At 37.2% G+C, this 18,719-nt stretch overlaps 1 protein-coding gene across 3 annotated transcripts in view; it reads right to left on the minus strand.

Moving 5' to 3' along the window:
• Positions 1-1,265: 1,265 nt before the first annotated feature.
• The window catches only part of TSEN15 (tRNA splicing endonuclease subunit 15), a 29,977-nt gene continuing 12,523 nt past the window's right edge, over positions 1,266-18,719 (minus strand). Inside the window, exons 4-5 of one of the 3 annotated variants that reach the window (XM_030302741.1) lie at positions 3,118-3,259; positions 1,266-2,591 (exon numbers count right to left, since the gene is read on the minus strand). In XM_030302741.1, the coding sequence (XP_030158601.1) occupies positions 2,571-2,591; positions 3,118-3,259 (163 nt within the window). In that variant the 3' untranslated portion in view covers positions 1,266-2,570. Of the gene's footprint in view, positions 2,592-3,117; positions 3,260-3,558; positions 3,658-18,719 lie in introns of those variants that run through there. The other 2 variants (XM_030302742.1, XM_030302744.1) reach the window with 2 other exon arrangements.

The following is an 18,719-nucleotide window of genomic DNA, read 5'->3' on the forward strand; positions in this document are numbered from 1 at the left end:
AAAAAGACACGGTTCCTTGCTGTGTTCTTACGGGGCCCAAAATCTAACAAGAGAAAGCGGCTGCAATCACACAGTTAATTTGATCATACAGAAGAAAACCCTTTACCTAGTTTCTCAGTCAAATGAGACTGACACATCTGGGTTGTCTCCCTTTCCAAACTGTTCTCAACCATTGTTCATGTTAGCAGGTATCTGGCAGGCTTTGGATAGAAGAGTCTTTGAAGTACAACCTTTGTACCCCTTTGGTGAAGGGGACATTCTGAAATAGAGAAGCCATCCTCTATTATAATGATCAAGGCCTAGTTTGAAAGGTTTCTGTGGGAATGCTCCTTTGAGTTAACCCCAGAAGATACTTCTGGTCTTGTGGACACCTAAGAGCTCACTGGTTACCAGATCTGACATACAAATCTAACATTCATTAAGCCTCACATTTCTTTCTGAAAATGCAGACTGTTTTTGTAGCACTGTGATGAGAAGGCTCAAACGGAATCAAGTGGTAGAGACCCTAAGAATAGATCATAAACTGTCTTAGGATCCTTAGGTCTACAAATTGCCAACTGGAGTCACAGAAACACACATTGTTTTGAACGGGTGCATTTTCAGACCTTCTGGGAAAGCAGAGGGAGTCTGAAGGAGTTGTCAAGACTTTCCATCAAGAATAAAAGTGAAATTCAAATATCAAAGGAAAGTAGTCAGGAATGACTACAGACCAAGAATGATGCTTTACACTATTTTATAACGTTCCTCCTTTTTGCCACTTCTGCATTCTTGCTCCTGTTGTCTTTTAGTGTAGTTAGCTGTGACTTGCTTCTCACCATCAGAACATGCCCAACGTGACAGGATTTATTGTAACATTACACTGATTACATGGTAAAATTATGAGATCCATCTTGCTGAGACTTTCTCCCTTGCTGGCTTTGAGGAAAACAACCAGCTGTGCTGGCAAGGCCCATGTGGCAAAGAGCTGAGGGTGGCCTCTTGCCAGCAGCCCACTAGGGACTGAGACCATCAGTCCAACAGCCCACAGGGAATCGAAAGCTGCTAACAACCACACGAGGAAGGCAAGGAAGCCTTGCCCAGTCAAGCCTCAGATGAGGCTGGCCTGAATGCAGCCTTACAAAGAACCCAACTTTGAGATATTAAATGTATGTTATTGTAGGTTGCTAAGTTTGTGGTACTATTATTATGCAATGATAGATGACTAATATTGATCTCAAGATATTTTATTTTAAAACATTGTTATTATAAAAGTGATACAAGAAAAACAGAAGACAAAGTCATCCATTTATTGCTCTGTGACCCTACTGTAAGTGCAGTTAGTAATTTGTCACCCTTTCTTTATATGCTTGGTGTGTTATTTACATCCATGGTCCTACCCATTCATACACTTCCATATCTTGTTTCATTAATTATATATTTTCTCACGTTTTTCATTATATTCACTACTAATGTTTAATGAGTACATAACGTACCATTCATTGGATACATTGGCTATCTGTATCTGTTTAATGACTATTTCCCTATACCAGAGGTTGGCAAACTATGGCTCTACATTTGTAAATAAAGTTTTATTGGAACACAGCCATGCCCACTTACTTACATACTGTCTATGGTTATTTTCGTACTACAAAGAGCACATTTGAGAAGTTTGAAGAGAGACTATATGGTCTGCAAAGCCTAAAATATTTCCCTTCTGGCCATTTACAGTAAAAGTTTGCTGACCGCTGCCTTAAACTTTTAAGTGGTTTACAATTTGGGCTATTCCAACTAATACCACTTAGAATATCTTTGTGCATATAATTTTGTATACTCTAGGCAACATAATTGGGAGGTATTAAACAAAAGTGGAATAACTGGGTCTACCTAACAAAGATGTTTCTACGGCTGGCACTGTCCCTCACCATCTCTCTAACATTCTAGCCAGGATACAATAATGGCAATGGTAATAAGAATGGAAAGCAAGGCCCCGTACTTTCATAGGTAGCACTTCTCTGGTCCCTATTAATCCACCTGTGCATATACTTTTACGGTTGGAATGAGCATATTTTTACTTTTGGTGTAAAGTCAACAGTAATTGCCACATAAAAACCAACTGGAAGAAAACTTGGGGATTTAAAAGTAAACTGAGCAAACTCTCCAGATGTCAAGGTGTCCATGAAATGCCATTCCAGGCTAGCTGTAGTGGCCAAAAGGCACTAAGTGCGTTGAATAAGAAAAAGGTGACAGTCTCAACAACGTGTTAAGCAGTGGCGGCAACGAACAGTGAGGCAGCTATGAGTGGGGGAGACAGAAGAAACACATGTGTTCTACCCCTCTGAACACATCCTAAGCATAAATTTGTATAGAACTATAATTAAACTGTCTCCAGATAAGAAAGTTCTAGAGCAACTATCCTATACCTAGGAACAACAACAAAAAATTCTTCTATCTGGGAAAGTTTTATTCCTCAAAAAGAAAAACTTATGGAATGGGACCAGCTAAGTCAACCCTAACTATCTCTGAGATAAAGGATGAATCAGGTTGACGGATCTCAAATCCAATCCCAAAGTAAGCATCAGGAAGAATAGGTGTCATCTTCTAAGGGAAATATTCTGCAATTAAAAAAAAAAAAAAAAAAAAAAAGATCAGGATGGACCTTTTCCCCAATATGGAAGGTAACTTAAAAGCAAAATCAGATAGATATTTAATGTAATTATCCCAATTACACCAACAAAATATAAAGAAACCATATACAACATATTTACTTTATTAAAATATTCCTATCAAAATGCCAACCCATTTAACATTTTCTAAAGATGTATTCTTTTGGCTGAAACTTTTATAAGCCTTTATATTCCACATTAGTTAATTATCAAATAATATCATGACTTTATAAAGTACTCTAGGAAATGATGAAATTCTCTAAAGAATAAGTAAATCTAATTATTTTTGTGAAACCTAGGAACATATTACTTTAAACAAAACAGCCAGTTTTCTGAGGTGTGAAAATCAGGTCATTTTTTCCTTGAATTTTCATATTGCAAAGGAAGTTGAATGGCTTGATTCACACTTCAAAACATGTCATAATTTTCTTTTTTTTTTTTTCCACTGTTTACTGATAGTTGCCTCAAAACTGACCTGAGGGTCTGGCAGCATAAATCCATCAGTAAGTTTATAATAGACTATTGTGGAATCGGACTCCACTATGGCCAAAGTAAAAGACATTGGCAAATCTGGATCACCTTGCAATTTTCGAGATGCCTTCAAGATCTCCCTTATCCTGAAAATAAAGCCATAATACATTTAGGATTCATAGTCACTCAATTAATAATAAGATCAAACACTGTAAAATCTTGGGGAAGAGAGAGTCAGTAACATTATATCCACAGTGCTGACTCAGGAAATGTCTGAAAGCTCAAATATAAACATCTAAAGTTGCCATCTCATACAGAAAATCCTGCAACTAAGAGCCATTTACTGAAAGCCATCTTTCAGTCCCTTTTGTATTTACCCGTCTCTCCTGATCATCGTACATGACAGAATTACTGCATTCTGGAACCTACAGAATAGGGTACTAACAGTGTTCGGTGAGTCTACATTGTCTAGGGATCCTGGGCATTCATTGTCCAATTTTCCAACTTGGTATCATATGGCAGAACAATGTGGTATTCAGGTTTGCTTTGAAAAAAAAAAAAGGTTATAATAAACATTTCCAAGTTTCTACATGGTATTAATCATTTCTACCTTTAAATGGCTATATAGTATCTGTTGACTCAAAATTTACCCAATCATCCCCCTATTTCTATAAAGTTCTTTGAGGCCTTTTAGGGGGAGGAGGGTACTAACAAAGATGTGGTTATGAGGTTAGTTGTTTCTGTTGGGTCTTTCCAAGGATTGGAATTATTATATATGAATATAAATATTTTTATGGTTCTCAATATGTATTCTGATACTTAACAGAAGCTAAGAGAAAAATATAGAGAGGAATAAAACTTTTTTCTTATAAGGTTATATATCAAGCATCAATTTTATAAAGGATTTCAGTTTGCCTGCTATGGAAAATAATGTACCAAATCGAATATCTAGGTCTTCAAAGTTCTATTAGCTTTTGTTTACCACAAACTAAAAATCCTTATTACCTACTCAATAAAGCCTATGTTCAATAATTCAGTAAAATGTATCCTCCAGAGGAGCTTTCTTAAAAAGGCAAATAAAAAATGATCAGTTGTTTTTTTCATTAAGCTAACCAATTCTCCAGAAATTGGAAAAAGATTTACTGGCATATTAACATGCTACAAGTGAATACATAAATAACTCAATACTCTTGTGTTCTTTAGCACAAGTGTAATTTATCCCCTTAAGTTCTACTTCCCATCCCTAAGTAAAAATTCTTATGGTCACTCTTCACTCATCTTATTAGCTATTAAATCTATAAACAATCTAAAAAGAAAAGTCTCTGCTTTGAAGCATTCTTACTACAATAATTATAATTAAAAAAAAACATTATAGAGACTGGAGAATTTAGTGATTTAAAACCAGCAATAAACTTTTAGAAAGCTGGAACTAAATTATTCTTGCTAAAATATCACTTAATCACTTTATGTCACCCAGTGGTAAGTGGTTTGTGAAAACAGTTGCTAAAGGGTGCTTACCTACTACCTCTCATTTAAGTGTTCACAGGCATGTAATGATATAAGGAGGGAATGTGTTTCTAACTTTTTTTCCTCAGAGTCAAGCCATTTCTAAAACGACCTTGAGTGAGTCAAGTCAACAATATGGTAATACTTGAGTTGTTAAGCATAACTGTCAGGCAACATTTATTGGATATATAAAATCTGTCTACTTGGCAAAATCTTAATTCCTTTTCAGGAATTAGCAAAACATCATCTTCTCTCTTAAGTCTTCCCTGTCACCTTTCCCCAACATCTAGGCAAAGTCATGTATCTTACCCTACAGACGCACCTTGTGCAAACCTATACTACTGTAATTGCTACCTTGTATTTATACCTCTCAGTGTCTGTTTTCCATTGGACTGTACCCATTTTCAGTGCTGAAGATAAACACATTAGCCCAATGCCCAATATTGTAGTAGAATATCTGGGCAGAATGAATGAATGAAGCTTTGAACAAAGATTTCATATGGCTAAATATATTTCTGACAAATACTTTTCTAAAGTTTACTATGCAATCCTATTGTACTAAATAAAAGTTTACCTGGTCTTGAAAGATCACGATCATTTTTGGTACTTACTACTGTAGATACCATGGTAGATGGTGTATCAAAGAACTCCCTAGAATTTCTTGAAAGTATCTGCTATTTGCTTGCTTTTTATTCATCAAAACATTCTAATTATTTTATCACTTGTCTCCACACCAGAACTTGGCCAACTATATTCATCTGTTTCTTCATGGCTAATGAGCTAGGAATGACCTCTGTCTTTAAATGGTACATTTTAAATGGTCATTGGGGCGCCTGGGTGGCTCAGTCGGTTAAGCGTCCGACTTCAGCTCAGGTCACGATCTCGCGGTCCGTGAGTTCGAGCCCCGCGTCGGGCTCTGGGCTGATGGCTCAGAGCCTGGAGTCTGCTTCCGATTCTGTGTCTCCCTCTCTCTCTGACCCTCCCCCGTTCATGCTGTGTCTCTGTCTCAAAAATAAATAAATGTTAAAAAAAATTTTTTTTAAAAATAAATGGTCATAGAAGTATCTACACAATAGCCACGATTTTGCTACTTTGTCCACAAAGCCTAAATATTTCCTACTTGGCCCTTTCAGAAAAGATTTGCTGACCCCTACTGTATACTATGAAAAAGGTTAAAAATACGAATTGTAAGAAATGACCATCAGGGCAGTGTACTTTTTTTCAAAACTATTTATTCAAAAGGAAGAGCAGAAGGAGGTTCTACTTCTAATTAGAATGTAGAAGGCCTCAAAAACGGCCATTCCTACCATAACAAAGAAAAAACACCTGAATTTTTTAAAAATATCACATTTTTCTTTAAAGGCATAAAAGAAATGTGAACACAGAGTTTAGAGGAAATACACTTTAATGAGAACTGAGTCCTTCTCAGGTAAGTAGAGAACATGAGATAAGCCACTTCCATCCCTGAGGGCAATTGCAAAGTGTGGGCACAGTGGCTAGATGAGGAAGCCAGTCACAGGCGAGCAACTTCACTTTGACAAGAGAAGCCATCAATACCTGTAAGAGCCACACATGACCTAGCATGGTGGACTGAAGTCTGTAGGGACACCAGTCCCTCCAATTCACCAACTCTCCTTTATAGGACTAATGCTGCATTTAGGGGACAGCATGAGAAGTTAGGGAAGGGACTGGAAAATAGCAAGCAAGCTCTAATCACAAAGGCCTCAGGAAGAGAGAGGTCTGATTCCATTCTCAAGACATCGGAAACTAGAAGAGAATGGAGATAACTAAAGTTGTAACTCAGCCATGACTAATCTTGACTTCCGACTACATTGACTAAATCAGGCCCTGACTCTACTTGCCAGATAGAGGAAAGGATGAGCTCCTTGGGGGCATGGAGTAGACAACATGGGTCTCTTATTTATACACAATGTCCAGACACAGTGAACAATTCTAAGCTATGTGAAGAAGCAAGAAAATGTATCTAATAGGGGTGCCTGGGTGGCTCAGTCAGTTAAGTGTCCGACTTCAGCTCAGGCCATGATCTCATGATCTGTGAGTTTGAGCTCCACATCGGGCTCTGTGTTGACAGCTCAGAGCTTGGAGCCTGCTTCTGATTCTGTGTCCCTCTCTTTGCCCCTCCCATGCTTGCACTCTGTCTCTCTCTCTCTCTCTCCCCCAAAAATAAATAAACATTAAAAAAATTTTTTAATTAAAAAAAAACAATGTAATAATCAAGCGCAAAAAGTCAATATAAGAAGACCTTCAGAAAACTAAGGTTGTTGAAAAACTCAGATGTTGGTTGGAATGAATAGCTAAAGACTCTTAAAATAACCATTATAAAAATGTTACACTATTGAGGGAAAAACACCAACAAAATGGGTAAGATAAAAAAATTTAAGTAGAAAAATGAAAATTCTGAAGAAAATAGACATTCTAAAATTAAAATATATATGTTTTTTCAAAGTATCAACTAGGCTTAGTGGTAGACTACATACGGCTAACTAAAGGAGTTAGTAAAGCTGAAAACAGGTCACAAGAAACTGAATTAAAGTACAAAGAGAAATAAGAATTAAAAAAATACATGAGAGGACTTTGGTACAGTATCAGTCTAACATATGTGTAAATAGAATTACAGAAGGAAAGAGAATGGCATATGCCTTAATCTGTTCAAGCTGCTATAACAAAGTATCAACATTAGGTAGCTTATAAACAACAGAAATTTATTTCTCATAGTTCTGGAGGCTAGAAAGCCCAAGATCAAGGTACCAGCATGGTCTTGTCCTGGAACAAGGGGCAAAGGATCTTCACTAATTATGGAAACGTTTCAGCTACTTCTATACTGCTAGATTCTAAATGCGTCCCCCAAATTTCCTATGCTGAAATCCTAACCCCAATGATGATGATATTAGGAGGTGGGACCTTTGGGAGGCCAAGTCACGAGGGTAGAGCCCTCATAAAGGAATTAGTGCCTTGTAAAAGAGACCCCATGAAGATCCCTTGCCCCTCACCATGTGAGGACACAGTGAGAAGATGCTGGCTTTGAAACAGGAAGAGGATCTCCACCAGAACAAGACCATGCGGGTACCTTGAAACAACACAAGAAACAACAGGTATTGGCAAGGGTGTGGAGAAAAAAGAACACTCTTGCACTGTTGTTGGGAATGCTAACTGGCGCAGCCACTGAAGAATATAGTATGGAGGATCTTCAAAGAGTTAAAAATAGAACTATCTTATGAACCAGCAATCATACAACTGGGTGTTTACCCAAAGAATACAAAGACACTAACTTAAAAGGATACATGCACCACTATGTTTATCATAGCATTATTTATAATAGCCAAGATATGAAGCAGCTGACATGTCCACTGACTGACGAATAGATGATTTGGGGTATATATATATATATATATATATATATATATATATATATACAGTGAAATAATATTCAGCCATAAAAAAGAATGAAATCTTGCCACTTGCAATACATGGATGGAGCTAGAGAGTATAATACTAAGCAAAATAAGTCAGAGAAGGCAAATACCATATGATACCACTCATTTGGGGAATTTAAGAAACAAAACAAACAAGCAAAAGAAAAAAAAAGAGAGAGAGAGAGAAAAAAAAAACCAACCAAGAAACAGACTCTTAACTATAGAGAACAAACTGGTGGTTACAAGAGGGAAGGAGAGTAGGGGGATGGGTTAAATAGGTGGCGGGGAGTAAGGAGTGCACTTGTGATGAGCACTGGGAGATATATGGAAGTGTTAAATCACTATATTTATACCTGAAACTAATATATGTTAACTAACTGGAATTAAAATACAAACCAAAAAAATTAATTTTCTTTAAATATCCCTAATTGGCAGAGTATGACAAGGATGGGACACAGATGGAAGGGGGAAAAAAAAACAACCTATTAAGGCAATTTTTACATAGTTTCCATTTCTTAAGATATGGTATCATTTGAATCAGAAACATATACATGTGTGCATGTACATGTGCACGTGCATGTATGCGTGTGGCTTTTTCCTAAGGCAAACTGTTTGCGAATTCTAGCCCATATACTAAACTTTAGGATAGAAATTTCCATCTCATTCATATTTGTTTCCAGAGTTCTTTAATATAAACAGCAAAACATTTTCAAATTTACTCAAAACACCTATGTGGGAAACCTAACATGTGAAAATTAGCTCAGAGTTGTAAAAGGGGTTTTGTCTTCAGAGTTGAGGGAAATCACTGTCAAAAATGAAATGGAAGTTCCCATCTCAGAGCTCTGTTTATCCTACTTGTTTGTGTGTTGGGGGAAAACTACCAGTGAGTTTTCTCAGTAGTAACAGAATAAAACTAAAAGCATTGAAGGGAAGTCTTACAAAGATTCTTGTTCAGGATCTCTTCTGGTCTGTTTTTAGCAAATGTTTAAAGCAACGCCATCAAAGCAGCGCTATCATTTTTCCCTACTGGAGATCTTCATTGTTTGTCTCCTTTATGGGACTCTGATAAACTCCTAAAAATGTTACTTTGCCTTTAAGTCAACAGACTGCACTCTCTCAATCTAACAGCAACAATATAACAAAAGGTTCCAAAGTTCTACTTTAAAAATCACACACAGTTGTAAAGATGCTGAGAACAATGAAGCTGCACTAAAATACTACAATCTCACTTGACTTCTAACAAGTTTGCAGCCTGAAATCTTAACTCAGAAAGCTCAGAACAAAGTTTCCTATATGTGAAAAATTTTAAAGCTCAGTTCTTTGGAAATATATTGGGGAGATGTGTCATCACACAAATCTAAAATAATTTAGATAAGAAAATTATTTATAGTTCTTATTTCATAGAAATCCACATATGAAAAACATAACCTATGCATTCATAATAAGAAGTTCCCGGTCTCAAGTTCACTGTATTTCAAAGGAAAAACCTAAAGAAAGAAATAAGTAATAATGACAGTTGTTGATCAGCAGTAACAGAAGCTGAGGTTTATGACAGGTTTTCCTTCTCATAACTTCAGAGAAGAGCTAAACATACTGGACACAGAGTAATTCTGCAGTTTCATAAGAGCTCACTTGAAAAAGTCTGAGGCATGGGGCGCCTGGGTGGCGCAGTCGGTTAAGTGTCCGACATCAGCCAGGTCACGATCTCGCAGTCCGTGAGTTCGAGCCCCGCGTCAGGCTCTGGGCTGATGGCTCGGAGCCTGGAGCCTGTTTCCGATTCTGTGTCTCCCTCTCTCTCTGCCCCTCCCCCGTTCATGCTCTGTCTCTCTCTGTCCCAAATAAAAAAATAAAAAACGTTGAAAAAAAAAAAAAGTCTGAGGCAAACACATAGGTAACGTTATCTGGCTACTGCCCTTCCTCCAAGGTATGTAAATGCCTTCTGTAAATCTTAGCATTCATTTTTCTGTGACGATTCCCTAACAGAGACTGAGTGATCTCTGAAGATCTGTACGTAGGACAAACAAGTTGAAAACGTTTTTTTAGCTCAAATGTTGTAAAATAGAATGTATAACAGGTTAAAATTATTATTAATTTCAATCCACAGAAAGCAGTGTGTCCTGTCCTCTTCAAGGTGGCCAAACTGGTACATACTGTAACTGTATCAAGCCATACTCCTTGATCTGCCTCGTTATTGGAACAACACGTCATAATGCAACTCTGAAACACAATACAAAATTAAATTGGTGCCCAAGGGTACCAAAGAAGCCTTATTCATTCACAGGCTCGACCTTGATGAAAAGTTTCAAGGATAACAGACCACTTCCTTGGGAATGATGCCAATGTCTTCTTAGTTTAAAAAAAAAAAAAAAAAAATCAAGGCAGCTTAAGTCCCAAGGTTGGATTATTGAATAATTAAGTTCCTGTGTGGCCATTCACCCCAGTGGGAAGCCATTCTGCTAAAATAAACTTCAAGCTCTTTTTTTTTTTTTTTTTTTTTGAGGCTAAGAGAAAAAATGCTGTGTCAGTTGAAAGACACTGCTGGAATTGGGGGTTTCCAGCAACAGATTTCAGCAGAGGCAGTATGAGGACACACATTTTGATATGCAGGGAACCAAATGACAGAAATTGTTTTATCAGTTATTAGGCTTCAGGCCTCAAATAAAATAATGGTCATTAAATGCATTTGTAATAAAGTATATACTTTTGGAGAGAAGAAATATTTTTTGATTACAGGGAAATAATGGAGTATCCTTCAGTGACATATGTAGCACTTTAGGATTAAATCTTATAACTAAGAACATCTTTTCAAACATCCTAAAAAAGGAACTCAATTATTTTTGGTAACCTTTTACTCCACCATTAATGTAAGTCCTTTCCTCAAGACACTAAGGAAAAAGAAGGGTTGAAAGGTGGTTGGTGCGCAATGAGGATATAAATGAAAAAGAATTTAACTAAGAAGTAAGGAAGCTATTCATAGCACTGGCTGAGTGCCTCTTCAGACCTGTGAGTGTTCGCTATTTGCAGATGCATATTATAGTTACGGTATAAAGCGTGGGAAACAGTGATAAACCTTGCAAATGGATGGATTTTTCAGACATTCTAATTTTCTTTGGAAACTCTTGGAAGGTTGCTTGTAGCGTATCTTTATGTTCTTTATAATGTTATTTAGCAAGTCTCTGCTGCAGGAACTGAGTAGTCTGAGAGTTCATTCATTCATTCATTCACGCATTCAACAAATACTTAATTAAGACCAAGTACTACCTAGACACTGGGGCAATAGCAACAAAAAGAGCAAAGTTCCTGCTTTCATGGATGTTATTTTCTAGTGGAGGAAGGAAGATAGGAAACAATCAAAGACTACCAAATATATAATATATTGAGTAGCAATAAATGTGGTAAGTGTTCTAAAGGAGGACTACTTTATCGGCTGCAATTGTAGAGCGGGTGATAGATTACACCAGAGTAAGGACAGTGTAGCACAAGTGGGGAGAAATGACAGATTTGGAATATACTTTTAAGACAGAACTGCCAGAATTTGTTGATGTATTAATTTGGGGTATGAGAATTAGGTGGACTAAAACTAGTAAGAGATTATAGCAAGGTTACAGGATACAAAGTTAATATAGAAAAGTCAAGTAAGTGCTTTCTTATATACCAGCAATGAACAACTATAATCTGAAATAAAAAAGACAACATCATTTATACTTGCATAAAATAGGCATAAACCTAACAAAAATATGTACAGGATCTATATAAGGAAAACTATAAAATTCTGATGAAAGAAATCAAAGGAAATCTAAATAAATAGACAGTCTATGTTCCTGGATAGGAAGGCTCAATATTGTTAACATGCCAATTCTTCCCAAAGAGAGCTACAGATCTCAAGCCCAAACAAAGCTTTAACAAATTATTTTGTGGATATGGACAAACTGTTTCTAAAGTTTATATGGAAAGGCAAAAGACCTAGAATAACATAAGACTGAAGAAGATCAAAGTGAGAGGACTGACTTACCCAACTTCAAGACTTATAAAGCTATAGTAAATTAAGACCATGTGGTATAGGTGAAGGAATAGACAAATAGGTTAATGGACTAGAATAAAGAGCCCAGAACTGACCCACAAAAATCCAGTCAACTGATCTTTGACAAAGGAGCAAAAAGCAAGTCAATAGAGAAAGAACGGTCTTTTCAACAAATGGTGCTGGAACAATTGACTATCAACATAGAAAGAAAATGAATCTAGATACGCTCCTTACACTTTTCACCAAAATTAACTCAAAGATGATCATAGATATAAATGTAGAACACTAAATCATAAAACTTGTAGAAGACAATATAAGAGGGAATCTAAGTGACCTTGGAATTTGCAATGAGTTTTTTAAATTTTTATTTTAAATTTTATTTTTATTTATTTTGAGAGAGAGATAGAGAACAAGAAGAGGAGGGGCAGAGAGAGAGGGAAACAGAATCCCAAGCAGGCTCTGCACTATTAGTGGGGCTTGAACTCACGAACCATGAGATCATGACCTGAACCAAAATTAAGAGTCGGACACTCAACCAACTGAACCACCCATACCAACTGAGCCCCTGGTGATGAGTTTTTAGATACAACACCAAAAGTGTGACCCACAAAAGAAAAGATTACTTAGTTGGGCTCTGTTAAAATTTAAAACTTCTGTTATGCAAAAGACACTATTAAAAAAATGAAAAAACAAGCCACACGGTGGGAGAAAATATTTGCAAAACACGTGTTTGACAAAAGGACTCGTATCCAACATACATAAACCCTTAAAACTCAACAAAAAGAAAAACAACCAGACCAAATAAAAAAAAAAAAGTGGGCAAAAGATCTAAACAGGCATTTCACCAAAAAAGATACACAGGTGGCACATAAACATATGAAAGATGCTCAACATCATATGTCATTGGGAAACTGCAAATTTAAAAACACAAGATACTACTTATGCACCTATGAGCATAGCTAAAACTCAAAACACAAAAAATGCCATGGTGGCAAGGATGCATATTGCTAAGTGAAAGAAGCCAATAGGAAAAGGCTACATACTGTGTAATTTCACCTATACAGCATTCTGGGAAAGGCAAAACTATAGAGAAATTAAAAGTTCAGGGGCTGCCAGGAGTTCAGGGTAGGGTCCAAGGGATGAATACATGGAACATAGGGGATTTTTAGGGTGGTGAAACTACTCTGTATGTAATGGTGGACACATGGCATTATGAATGTGTCAAAATCAATGGAAGTGTTCAATAAAGAGTAAACCCTAATGTAAACCATGGGATTTAGTTAAAATAATGTATCAATATGGGTTCATTAACTATAACAAATGCACCACACTAATGCAAGATGTTAAAAATAACACTAATAAACACTGCATTGGGCTGGGGCTTATATGGGAAACCTCTGCACTATCTGTTCAATTGTTCTGTAAATCTAAAATTATTCTCAAAACTAAAGTCTATCTATACAGAGAACAGCTCCAAGGGTTTTGGCCTGAGCTTCAGAATGAATAGAGTTGCCATTGACAGACTTGGGGAAAACTGCAGAAGGACCAGTCTAGGTGACAAACTGAGTTCTTTCTGGACATGTTATTTGAGGTACCTTTTAGATCTCAGTGGTGATATCAAAAAGGCAGTCAAACATGGAGAGTTTGAATTGGAGACATAAATTTGGGGGTCCTCAGTATATCAATGATATTTAAAACTGGAACCAGATGAGGTTTTCTAGGGAGTGAGTATGAGGAAGAGAAAAGCTCAGAGATCTAAGCCTTAGAGCATTTTAACATGTAGAGGCTAGAAACCTGAAAAAGTTCAGCACAGGAGGCAAAGAAATGGCAAGTGATGGAGAGTTATTAACCTCCTCAAATCCCCAAGTTATCTTCTGCACTAATAGCCTATCATTTCCTATCTCTTCAGATGTGTGTATTTTATTTTTTATTTTTTTTTTTATTTTTTTTTTTTTTCAACGTTTATTTTTTTTATTTTTGGGACAGAGAGAGACAGAGCATGAACGGGCGAGGGGCAGAGAGAGAGGGAGACACAGAATCGGAAACAGGCTCCAGGCTCCGAGCCATCAGCCCAGAGCCCGACGCGGGGCTCGAACTCACGGACCGCGAGATCGTGACCTGGCTGAAGTCGGACGCTCAACCGACTGCGCCACCCAGGCGCCCCCAGATGTGTGTATTTTAATTGGAGTCTTTAGAGAGAATGGAAACAAACATTACAATTCCTAATATTCTCATTCAAATAATTTCCCACCTTTGTGTCAGGATATACCTGTGTCTCTCAAAGGCCTCAAAGAGGCAAAACCCCTGCTCTAACTTTCTCTTGTCTTTGGATTCCATTCTGCCTCCCTTGATCTACTACTGCTTACCTGGAGGGTGGTTACTTTTCTCATATTCTGTCTGTCTCTCCTTCCCCCCCACTTCTTCCTCATTCTTCCAACCCTCGTCTCTCTCACATCACACACATACACAAATACACACGCACGCACACCCTTGTTCTAGGGCTTTCTCACCAGTTGCAGACAGGTACTCCTTCTGCCGTTACTAATACTCTGTCATAATAAACCATTTGCAATTTTCAGGCTCTCGGTCTTCAATACCTGGCTCATGATGTTACTTCTGCCAGGAACTTGCATTCCTATCCCCATTCCATATGACACGCCTACACATATTTCAAACAACTGGTCTTGCAAGAACGTTCTCAGACTCCCCCACCTCCCACACCACCAGCTGAGGCTGGATCTTCTCCGTCTGCAGTCTTCCTCAGTGCCATGTACACACCTCTCATTACGTCTCTCACACTGGATATAAACGCCTGTCCATCTCAGCTCTAGACTGTGAGCATTATGAGGGCAAGGTCTGTGATATTTTGTACCCCTTACGTCCAATACATAACAGGCACCTGGTAAATGAATAGAAAACCTAGAAAATACTGCCTTTTTAAGTACCTCTAAAGGCAAAACCTGCTTCTACTTTGCTCTAGTCTACAATTACATTTATGTTCATTATACTTAATGTTAAATAAAACTATAATTATATACATTTTTAACATTTTTACTAAAAGGTACATTATTTTGGTATAAGAACAATAAATAAAATATTAATTTTTCCCTACACATCTCAGTGTTTTAAAATATGGGTTCTTTTTCTTCTCCCAATAAAAACACTGACATAACATATTTAAATATAAATGTTTGGTCCATTTTTATTATCTGGGTTACTGCTGTGAAAACACATAAACAGCTAATATTTCTAAAGTAATCATGTTCTTTAAAAAGAGAAAATTACTATCAATAGTTTTTAAACAGAATTATTTAAAAGCTGTATTAATTCTAACAGAGAAAAAAGAACTGCAGCTTTTTTGATTCAATGTTGGAAGAAAGGTGAGTGCATTCTTTTGAAAACAATGTAGGGGCCCCCGGGTGGCTCAGCCGGTTGAGGGTCCGACTTTGGCTCAGGTCATGATCTCATGGCTCGTGAGTTCGAGCCCCGCATTGGGCTCTGTGCTCACAGCTCAAGCCTGGCGCCTGCTTCAGATTCTGTGTCTCCCTCTCTCTCTCTGCCCTCTCCCTCTCACAATCTCTCTCTCTCTCAAAAATAAAGATTTTTTAAAAAATATTTTTAAGGGGCGCCTGGGTGGCGCAGTCAGTTAAGCGTCCGACTTCAGCCAGGTCACGATCTCGCGGTCCGTGAGTTCGAGCCCCGCATCAGGCTCTGGGCTGATGGCTCAGAGCCTGGAGCCTGTTTCCGATTCTGTGTCTCCCTCTCTCTCTGCCCCTCCCCCGTTCATGCTCTGTCTCTCTCTGTCCCAAAAATAAATAAACGTTGAAAAAAAAGAAAATAATGTTGTACTAAACAGGTTGATAGGGCTTAATAAGCTGAGCATCAAATTTAAAAAAATCACAGACTACAAATCCTAATTTTGGCTCTGACACTCATTTCTATGTGTAATGAATTGTTTTCACCTCTCTTACCACATAAATTCCCTTAACTGTACCAGGATCAAGGATCTTGACTGAAGAGTGTTGACGAAACCAAATGACTACAGTTCTTAGACTGTTAGCCTTACAGCTGCTGAACTAGCAGATGCCCAATTTGGTATATGGAATGTTGAACCTTTTTCTAAGTTTCTAGAGTAATATTCAGATTGGAAGGTACTAAGAAAGAGAACATTCAGAAACATTTTCTCTCAGATACAATGGCTGACGGTACCCATTTTAGAGAGGTTATCAATCACCATAAATCAAAATAAATGCCACTAATTTGTGGGAGTGGAGGGATGAAATGGCCGCTGGAAAATCTATCCTCACACGAGCTATCCACTATCCTCTGGACCAAGAGGAGAGGACCGTTTATAATTTAGTCAGGTTTCAAAAGGATGAATGATTAATTCATATTACTAAGCAAGGAATTACAATTCTTTGTAATATAAGAAATCTACAGATCGTTTCAAAAAACAGTATCTTAACTATCCTTGGTTTTCATAATTGCACAAAATACTTCACTCAGCTTTTTTTTAAACTTATAATATCCATAAACACAGATAAGCATAAAATATGGCAACTGTGGTTTCAGTTTTCAGCACATCTCTCATATTTTACTGAAGAAACTAAATTGACATTGAAATTGGGAGATGACACAGGCTCTCTCAGAAAAGAAAACTCATAGTTCAAAAACAAAAAAACAGGCACCTGGCTGGCTCAGTCAGTAGAGCATGTGGGGTTGTGAGTTCAAGCCCCACACTGGATATAGAGCTTACTTTAAAAAAAAAAAAAAAAAAAACTTGAAAAAAATTTTTCCTCATAATTTGCTATGTGTCCTGGTGTAAATTAATCAAGATACTTTCACACTGGGGCACCTGGGTGGTTTAGTCGGTTAAGTGTCTGACTTTGGCTCAGGTCATGATCCCAGAGTTCACGGGTTTGAGCCCTGCGCCGGGCTCTATGCTGACAGCTCAGAGCCTGGAGCCAGTTTTGGATTCTGTGTCTCCCTCTCTCTCTGCCCCTCCTCTGCTCGTGCTCTGTCTCTCTTGCTCAAAAATAAATAAACATTTAAAAAAGAAAAGCTAGTTTCACATTTACAGCTACCTATAATACTACTACAGAAACCTGTCATACCATTGTCCTAACTTTGTTATAATATACTTCTCCCATTTAGGAACATTCAACAAATATCAGTGGCCAATGAGAAGCTAATCAAACTATTCGACTTCATTTGCTACCATAGCACTGAAAAAGGTCTCTGGCTTTCATTAGGATTCCTCTGGTTACCTCATCTTTAAATTCATCAGATCTCTTTGACCTCAGTGAATTCATTAATATGATTTTATACCATTGCTGAGTCTGTGGAAACTCTACTCAGAACATTTGCTGTCATTTACCAACCTTGCTACATGGATTCCTAGATTCACTTTAGTAAGAAATAATGTGGAGTACTTCCCATTTGCATATACCATCCAAATATATAACTTAATATAGTATTTTAAAATGTAAGCTAAAAATCATTCTACAGTAGCTTTAAGAGGTATTTTTAGATGAGAGAAAAAGGAGATGTGTCCTTTCCTGAAAGAGACACAAACAACCTCCTACTCCATCAGCATAATTTTCCCACTACATAGTCGGATGCGGGCACTTTACCAATTCTACTTCCCCACTGGAGATCAGCAATTAGTATTGAATCAATATTTTCACAAGGGACTATTATACACAAAACCTTCTGAGACTTGAAATATACATCAAAGTGTTTTAACTATAGACATATATCATATATAACTGCTTTACAGAAATTACAGGTCGCAAAGTGTACTTTTGCTCAAAGTAATGCATTTACCCACTTCCACTCAAATACACATTCACTCTTGCAAGAAACTGTGTAAATTAAATCATGTCCAAAGCCTGGGAAAACAATTAGGAAATGGATAAAAAAACTGTTCAGGCATTCTTATAAATTCACACAGATAAAACATTAGATATTGACTAGAACTGTTAACTTTTAAGGTGTCAGTAAATATATATATACACCAAAAATAAATAATGGAAAGAATAAGCTATGCAAATACCCATGCTACTCTGCACTCAGTGGTCAGGGAGCAAAGTACCTACTGAAGTGATTTTAAGAGATACAGTGAGATTGTTCATTATCATCACTGGGGAAATGCTTTATAACTAAGTTGTCGTTACCTATATAAATGATAGACTTTGGGCCAGTTTTACAAACAACAGACTCCAAAATTTAGGATGTAAATAAAGGAGACAGCTTATCATGCCTTCTATGCTATATGTCATTTGTAGACAGCATGGGCTTACACCTCCAGCAAATTACTAACTCCTCTGGCTCTCATGCTTTGTATACTACCCAGATTCCCTAGTAATAAAAATGTGATTTAATGTTTTTGAGGGATACAGAGCATACACACATACACACACATGCATGCATGCATGCATACCATCAATCAAGCAGCTAAGCAGCATAGTTTAGGATAGTGATTTACAATTGGGTGTGCTCAGGTTGATTGTGCAATGTGTGACAAGTAATTTGTTTCTAACAATAAAGAACCAAATTGGCAGGTTATGATTCAATATAAAATTAAATAATCATCATTCTCATCCATTTACATTCCACCATGCTTTCCTAAGTGAGAGTGAAAGA

The sequence above is a fragment of the Lynx canadensis genome, chromosome F1 (assembly GCF_007474595.2).
Source record: "Lynx canadensis isolate LIC74 chromosome F1, mLynCan4.pri.v2, whole genome shotgun sequence".
Taxonomy (NCBI): Eukaryota; Metazoa; Chordata; class Mammalia; order Carnivora; family Felidae; genus Lynx; species Lynx canadensis.